The 9,127-nt window shown below is 29.4% G+C and overlaps 1 protein-coding gene across 1 annotated transcript in view; it reads left to right on the top strand.

Moving 5' to 3' along the window:
- LOC119680000 (WD repeat-containing protein 20) overlaps nucleotides 1–7,530 on the top strand; it is a 106,155-nt gene extending 98,625 nt beyond the window's left edge. The window contains exons 2-4 of the mRNA XM_038092606.1: nucleotides 5,132–5,317; nucleotides 5,379–7,211; nucleotides 7,286–7,530. Coding sequence (XP_037948534.1) covers nucleotides 5,132–5,317; nucleotides 5,379–7,211; nucleotides 7,286–7,345 — 2,079 coding nt within the window. The 3' untranslated portion in view covers nucleotides 7,346–7,530. The remainder of the gene's footprint in view (nucleotides 1–5,131; nucleotides 5,318–5,378; nucleotides 7,212–7,285) is intronic.
- The last annotated feature ends 1,597 nt before the right edge of the window (nucleotides 7,531–9,127 follow it).

Genomic DNA, 9,127 nt, shown 5'->3' with positions numbered 1-9,127 from the left:
TAACTTGATATAATTTTAAAAATATTTGTGTTGAAATTCGTTCGTTCATACAACATACAAATATAAATTTGTCTTCAAATTTACATAGACAATTAATAATTGACTTTGTGCAAAGTCAACAATGCTCTAATTAAAAAACAAAATAAAACTTGTTTCTAAAGTTAAAATGGGTACAAATTAGACAATTTCGGTCCATTTATTTTTATTTGTACAAAATATATACTAAAAGACAATGTTTTATATATTAAATATAATTTTTATGACAATATAAAAGGCTTTTATTATGGCTATTATTCATTTTAAATATAAAGTTTATATTTTGCTGTATAAGGCTTTACTATAAATGTTGTGTTGCTCTGTATATATGTTTGTATAAAAATAAAATTTATTTGTATATATTTTTAATGTAATAATGTTCCACTATTCAAAAGGAAACTCATTGTAAGAATATGCAAAGTATTTAAAACATTTAGTTTTATCAAACCATGGTTTATTACAATTCCTTCATTTGTTGGCTCATAATTCCCATAGGGAGGTGTGAAGTCAATTTGACTCGAACCACATAAGTGTAATGAACACATTAACAAATCATGTTCACATAGTATTGTTTGCTGTATATCACTACAAATACTATAAAAGTGTATGACATCCACTTAACTAAAATTAAGAGCTAAAGTCTTTTATAATCATTTGTGTGAATATGCACATTGACGTAGTTCTCAACGTTTATATCTATTAATTTGATATTTCTTTCACACCACTAAAATAAACAAACATTTGCTATTTACATATTAACTCAAATAAAAATCATTGCAAAAGCCTGCAAAGCTTATCTTATCTGGTATATAGGCTATAGGCAACTATATTATATGTTTCGTACCGTTAAAATTGTAGTTAAATGGCAAGCTCCCTCTAAACTATAATAGAATCATGCAACTGAATCTGCAGTTCTTACAAAAAATAAATAAATAAAATGTATTACAAGGCAACAATAAACAAGGGCAGCTTAAATATATCGTTACATATTTTTTTATTACAATAAATGAATTATAGTTTATATGATAAAATCATACGAAATTAAATGTGCTGTTATTCAATAGGTTATACATTTTTATTTGTCAAAGCTCTTAACTCTTTCGCTACCCTCGTCGATATGAGCAAACAAAGCTACTGAAATTGAACTAAACAGCAATCAGCGTCATTCATTAATTTCTCAGCATTCAAAATAGTTGAATTGATGTTGCAAACAGTCACTCAAATTGAATAATAAACAAACAAATGCAACAGCAATATTAGCTTAATTGATATATTGTATATACAATATATATATAGATATATATATATATATGTTAAATTTGTAGAACATATTATGTACTATTAGTGTACTTGTATTTTTTAAAATATTTTTGTTTTACAAATTCTTAGAACTAAAAATGTTTAGTTTACTTGTTTACCAAAGTTTCTTATTTGCATTTATATTTTATCTTACAATTTGTACGTAAAGCTTACCTCGTGCATATTATTACACTTGATCACTTCTAAAATTTCGCTAAGAATTAGATAATATATACATGCTACTATATATCTTTACACATCATATATACGTATGTACTTGGATACGTAAACCAACAGTTGTCGTTAGCACTGTGACTTTCTTATTTAATTGTTTCATTGCTAATTTTGTTAAGCTTAATTACTTCATAATTATTATTTTTTTGTCTGCTTATTATATTATTTATTGCATATACTATGTACGAGTAGTATACGTAAGATTAATACAAAAAAAAATCCAAATTAGCAATTTAATTTGTTATATTTAATAAGTCACAAATATTCTTTAAGCTAAGTCAGTATTTACGTAAACACTTAAGTAAAAAATTTCAAATTTGAAAAGAAACCTGTTTTATACAGATCAGAGGATGGTTTAAAGAATTTAGTTTGTCTAGATAATTAGTTCGTGAAAATCAAGTTAGTATATGAGCTAATATAGATCATTATACATCAGATACATTTTATATTGTGTTAAATAATATAAAGTACCTACAAATTTTGTCCCTAACGTTGTAGTATGAGTATACCTAACTCACTTCTGATATCTGTATTCGATAATATAAAGTATCTACAACTTTTGTCGCTAACATTGTAGTATGAGTATTCTTAACTCACTTCTGATATCTGGTATTCGATATATTTGTCGGTAATTGCTATAACTGTATATTTTTAACTCTTCCTCACTTTAATAAGAGTTAAATATATGAGGTATATGACAAGAGACCAATTTTACATACATATATTATTACTTAAGTAGCAAGTTACACAGTAGACATTTACACTGACGGCTTCACAACAAAATGGATCTTAACCTAAAAAATACTCGATGTAAATATCATAGGCGCTACAATCACAAACTCAACAAATCGAAAAAACCTTCTCTTAACGAATTAGCAATGAGTGTCATTTTTAGCTCACATTGGTATTTGGAGACAGAAACTTTTCGGACAACTGCATAGCAAACGAACTTGCCAAGACAAGCACTCACTCTGCTCCCTGACATTCATTTCTCAGACATTGATAACCCACTTGCAACGGTCAAGCTAGCAATTAAATTAAAACGTCTAAGTATAGTTAAACAAAATTGGACAACTAAACCTTTCTGTCAGATTTGAAGATTAGGCACCAATTGCTTTAACTAATGCATAACCTGCTTAACAAACATGCTATGAGACTGTGTCTTCCCTATAATGGATTTTGTCATGCCTCTGATTCTGCGGATAAGAAGAAAACTGTACTCCATCTTATATGTCAGTGACCATCACTGGCTAGGAACAGACCGCTTTTTGTGAATCCCTGCTTATTAGTTATCGTAAAAAAATATGAAGTCATTGACATTGTTGTCAAGCAATATGAAATCATTATTATAACTATTAGAGGCCAATATCCACCGCAACCAAATAAATATATTGTACATAATCTTAGGTTTCAACCGTACATGTTTTATTTTTAATAAATTTTAGAACATTTTTATATTTATTGTTACAGAAATTTTATGAGGACATAGCAGTTCTGCATAACGACAGTTAAATAATTAAACCTTTCTTTGCCGAAGTTAGAACATTCAAAGAGGAATGTATTTTAAGCTACAAATTTAAGTAACCACTTTATAAATTTCCAAGACAAATGTACATATTTTTGAACCTTCTAATACTTGTCTTTTAACAATGTGTATATTTTAATAGAACGTTCAAAAAACTAACAACTGACATTGAAAATGTATGTACAAAGTTAATAATCAACAATAGTTCCAATATTTATATTAGCATGTGAAACATATAAATATGTACTGCTCCACAAAACAGTAGAACCCGACCTCTCCAGTGTAACTATCAATCCCTGTGTTTGCATCATGAATATATCGACAGCTTCTACAATTAAGACAATATCAAAGAAACAAAACATCTTATAACAATTTGAGAACTATGGATATAATATACTGTCTCACCGAAGTGACCAGCATCCTTCTCTAATCTAGTTTCAATCTAGTTTTAATTAACACCTACCCACACCCATGTCCCTCCATCAGCTTACATAAGTACTCTCTTCTCACAGTTCACCCACACTTATCCTAACCCACGTACATGCACTATAAAAGTGTCCTCTTCTTCGATACTTTGTTTTCAAGTTATCAATAAGCTTCTGTCCCTAGAAGCACGTGATTTCAATGTACAGCAAGACCTAGTCACATGCTAATCTGTTACTTGTTTATAGACGCATAAACACATATATTCTCAATGTATGTCTCAATTGCAGGATTACTTTACATGACGTTGTCCAACTATTCAATAATTTCTCGGTACATAATAATTGGAGACCAATTGATTTGTGACTCCATCAATATAGTTCGTAAGATTACATTACATTGAACCTGGTTAATTTTGATACCCCTAACCTCACTTCGGCCTGTGTAAGATTACATCGTAAGATTACATTACATTGAACCTGGTTAATTTTGACACCCCTAATCTACTTCTTCGGCCTGTGTTATTTAAATATTAGATTTCATGAATTATAAGAGAGCTGTGCAAATGTCGACGAAATTTCTAAAACCCATCATGAATAGGATTGAAATACTTGCAGTTCTTAATGTTTTTTAATGATTAACTTTTGTTATGTAGTCAGATAAACTATGTTATAGAATAAATGAATATCTAAAAATCAATAGCACTTTTATAGTATTTGAAAGCTTTTGCTTTAAGAATAGTACACCTTACTTTAAATGTAATTTAGTAACATATTGAATAAACTAGAAGGTGCTTGAAAGCATTCAAAGAATACTAGACTAAGGCTAATACTTCACACAATATGTATCCAATTATAAGGACGTCTACACGCAAATGTTACCATTGCAACAACATATAGACATGTTAGTTATCATAAGTCATATTCAACCTTTTACTTGGAATTGACTTTTCCAATATCCAAAACTATTCAAGGCGATGAAGTGTAGCAAGTAGCTTTTCTAATACCGAAATCTAATTATATAAAATGTTATGTGCCACACATTGATATTTAAACCACTAATTATTTTTTTAATTATTAAATTAAACAAAATTCAATTAACAAAGTTAATGAATTGCACACTTCGTAATCCCCACGTGCATATCTCCAATTATAGATAATATAGAGCAACCTGGATGTGAACAAAATTGTATTGTTTCAATAAATGTCTCTTTCCGTTTTTCTACTGATATACTCGTAATTTGTTTTAATAAAGACATTAATTAATCCGTCACATATTCACGTCATATACGAATTATTCATTCATAACTGTTGTTGTGCGATACATTGCAGATAAAAAAATGCGACAACAAAATATGTTATAAATTGCAATAAAGTCTTACGCAATAATAATTAAGATGATCATCATAAACATCAATGATAGCAGCAACAAAGTGATATGGAAAAATCAAAGGAAAATTTGGGTTTAATCTTTGAACCTTTAATATCCCCTACATTTTTATATGCAGTTCATACGCGTACAATTAAATTTATTTATAATTTACATAGAATATAATATCCCACTTCCATAATTCCATGTAATTAATCCTATCTTTATCATATTTCTCTTTACCAGGGTGAAATGGGTAAACCCATTGATAAAAAATTTTATAAAGGCACCAATCCCAGTTGTCACGATTTTAATGCATGTTCTGCTACACCTACGGGTGCGCCGTTATTAGTTGGTTTCACCACAGGCCAGATACAATTGGTTGCACCACAACCGGGTCCACGAGAATTACGTAAATTATATAACGAAGAGGTAGTGTATATATGAAAATAATCACCTTAACAAAATTTATTCACAAAATGTTATCTTAAAGCGTCTCATTGACAAAACCAAAGTGACTTGTCTGAAGTGGTTACCGAACTCGCCCAACTTATTTCTAGCTTCACATGCGTCAGGAAATTTGTATTTATACAACGAGGACCTACCATGTACCGCTGCAGCTCCTAACTATCAACCTTTCAAAATGGGCGATGGATATACAATACTTACCTGCAAATCAAAATCGACGCGTAATCCATTGTACAAATGGGTCTTCAGTACAGATAATTGTTGCATCAACGAATTCTGTTTCTCTCCATGCGGTTCTAATTTAGCGATAGTTTCTCAAGATGGTTTTTTACGTGTATTTCATTATGATACTATGGAGCTACTAGGAATTGCGCGTTCGTATTTTGGTGGTTTTTTATGTGTTTGTTGGTCGCCAGATGGTCGGTATATTGTGGTTGGTGGAGAAGATGATTTAGTCACAGTTTGGTCATTACATGAACGAAGAGTGGTAGCACGTGGTCAAGGTCATCGCTCGTGGGTATCAGTTGTTGCGTTTGATCCTTATACAACCTCCTATACAAATTGGGATGGTGGTGACTTTTCAGATGATGAAAATCAACCACATGACTTTATGAGTAGTCGTGATCCACGGTTTTCAGGTGATTCATCTGGCAACGGATTTGATTATAGTAGTAATGAAAAAAATTCAACACCAACACATGTACGTCAGCGACCACATTCAGCATCGTTTCGATCGGACACATCATCGAGTGCGTTAGCGCCAGACAAATTAGCAATTAGCTACCGTTTAGGATCTGTAAGCCAAGATACACAAATATGTCTGTGGGATATAACGGAGGATGTATTAAGGCATCCGTTATCTTTACGACAACGGCTTAATAGCGCTAATTTAAATGATACAAGTTACATGAATGGTGGTGTAGATGCAGACGGTATAAAAGTTATACGACCAGTAGCTGTAGGCAACACTTCTGGAACTTTCCCACCACCGCAACATGCTAGTAGTCCAACAAAGGACAATGCAGTGACTGAAAATAGCAATAGTAGTTCTAGTAAGTTTTCCACAGCGAATTGTACAATATCCTCACACTCGTCTAATGCGAACACACCTCCAGAAGAACCCACGTCCAGTAATATTGGTAAATCGAATACAACTACAAATAAAACAACAGGTACAGGTAATACTATTAAGTTCCCGAACTGTATAAGCGTCACTAAATCTGATTCCATCGATGGTAATCAAATTAAAAGTAGTACCAGCACATCGGGTTATAACAGCAAAACTTCTAACAGCTCCACTAAATCATCCGATTCAGGATTATCTTTTAATAGTCTAACGCAGCGCCTTTCTAATTTTAGTTTCCTTAGTAGTTCGGATAAGAAATCATCCGGCATAGATGTCTCACATTCGTCATCCTCACATCGCAATAATCGTAAAACTATGAGTTTACTCAAATCTTACAATCACAACAGTAATAGCAGTAATCATCATCAGCATAATAGCAACAGTAATAGTATTGCTAATTCTACAACGCTGGAACATACTAGCAATACTAGTATGGGAAACAGTGTGACAGCACATAGTTTTGGTTCGCTAAAACTTGGCAAATCTTCGACGAATACCCATAATACGTCTATAGCAAATGCTACGCAAGGAATAGTTAACTCATATGATCCTATGAAATTAATTGGTACACCTGCATGTCCGCGTTTTGATGAATGTCCTTTATTGGAACCACTTGTTTCCAAAAAGATAGCACATGAACGATTAACTGCGCTTATATTTCGTGAAGATTGCTTTCTTACGGCTTGTCAGGATGGTATCATCTATACATGGGCGCGACCCGGTTATGCTTCGGTAAGTGTGAAGTTTATTTCAATTAAATATTTTTTTTTTTGTATTAATTGATTTCTTTTTACATGTCTATATAGAATATACCACAGCATTTGTCACCCAGTCAAACAGCGCCTCCCGGCGGTACGGTAATATAGTTCGATAAAATTAATTTTTATAATTATCAAAAGAATCTGACTAAAAGAGAAACTTCGAACGCAAATGAATAAACAAAAAGTTAACGTTAGATATCGAAGTTAATAAAAATATTCAGTAAATATTTAAGGGTAAAAGCATAGAAAACAAGAGATTTCAATGTTAAATCATTTAAAATGATTAATGCCCAAACTATAAAATAAAAAATTCCAATTGTAATTAGCTTAAATATATATACAAACAAAAGTATGTAAAACATTAAAAACAAAATAATTATTATAGTTAAAAAGTTTAAGAATGATAGAGTAAATTTGTTACAAACAAATTGAAGTTTTGTTTAGTAGGAAAATGTAAAAAGGATATAAAATTGATATGTGTAAGAAAAACATAAATAAAATAAAGATTTTATAAAAAACAAAAATCGAAACTATAAAAATAAAAGCTTGTAATCGCATTCATAATAACGAAACGTCCCATTTAATATTTTATCCAATAACTAAACTAAACATATAAGAATCTTTCATTTTTGTGATAAAATCTATGAAAAGTAAAGCAATTTCTATAATACTGAAGTTGTTTCGTCAAATATATGATATATAAAAATTATATCTGAAATGAACTGCTTAACGCGAAATGAAATGCGTTTTTCTGGCGTTTCGATATGCTGAATAGGAGAGTTTTTTAAAACTTAATTGTTAGAATAATGAAAATTTGTTAATTTGTACTCGATAAAATGAACTGATTGGATTGCCACTAAAACTACGTACATAATAAATAATTAATATTTACATACTTTAATATACGCAACTGTTTTAATATAAGAGAATTAAAATTTACATGCTTAAGAACAACAATTGACATACACACATAACTGTTATAAAAAAAAACACCAAAACGAAGCTATTATCCATAAATGGTAAAATAATTTATCTAACGTTACAAATAATACAAATTAATTTAAAAATATCTAAAGATTTCGTTTAGGGTTAAGTGCTAAACATATTTAAACAATGCCTTAATGTAAATTAATTCGAAATGAAATAATAAAAGAAATATAGTGTTAAAAAAATCAAGTCTAGTTATAACACTTATTTATATAAATTTATAAAATAACAACAATAATGTTTAATAAAAATAAACGCATGAATATTTTTAAAATTTGTGTTAAGATTTTGTTTCTGACAACTTTTGGAATTTTATGAAATTAATAAAATAATTAAAGCTTTAAATATTATATATTTTTACCTTACTTCTTGAACAAATATATATAAATATATACAATATATCTAATTTAAAATAACGAACAAATGAAAAATTTCAAATTGTCAGAAATATTTCTAATACATGCATACTTATCCAAGATTCGCAAGTGTAGCACATAATATTATATTATATTCGGTATGACCGCCTTAAATTATAATTTGTATATTTAGTTTATTTTATTAATAATAATTTTTTTTTTATTAATGTTTGCTGTAATCAAAAACAAACACAATTATTTAATATATTAAGTATTTTTTAGAGTTTTAAATCATATCAATTATGTTTTCTAGAATTAAAAGTGATTGTGTATGTAATGCATATGATGATATGTTGTATATGTAATTGTTATTATTATATTTTTGATTTGTATAGAAATATTAAGTTAATTGTATATATCATAAATAATAAAACAAATATAAAATTTTATTAATTGTTATGGTTCATAAATGTTATGTACGAATATTTATTTTGTTCATTGTATGTTTATTGTAATTATAATTTGTTATGAACTTTTTCTATTA

This window comes from Teleopsis dalmanni, chromosome 2, assembly GCF_002237135.1.
Source record: "Teleopsis dalmanni isolate 2A chromosome 2, ASM223713v2, whole genome shotgun sequence".
In the NCBI taxonomy this organism is placed as follows: domain Eukaryota; kingdom Metazoa; phylum Arthropoda; class Insecta; order Diptera; family Diopsidae; genus Teleopsis; species Teleopsis dalmanni.
The sequence above is the reverse complement of the archived record's forward strand: the minus strand, read 5'-3'. Positions and strand labels throughout refer to the sequence as shown.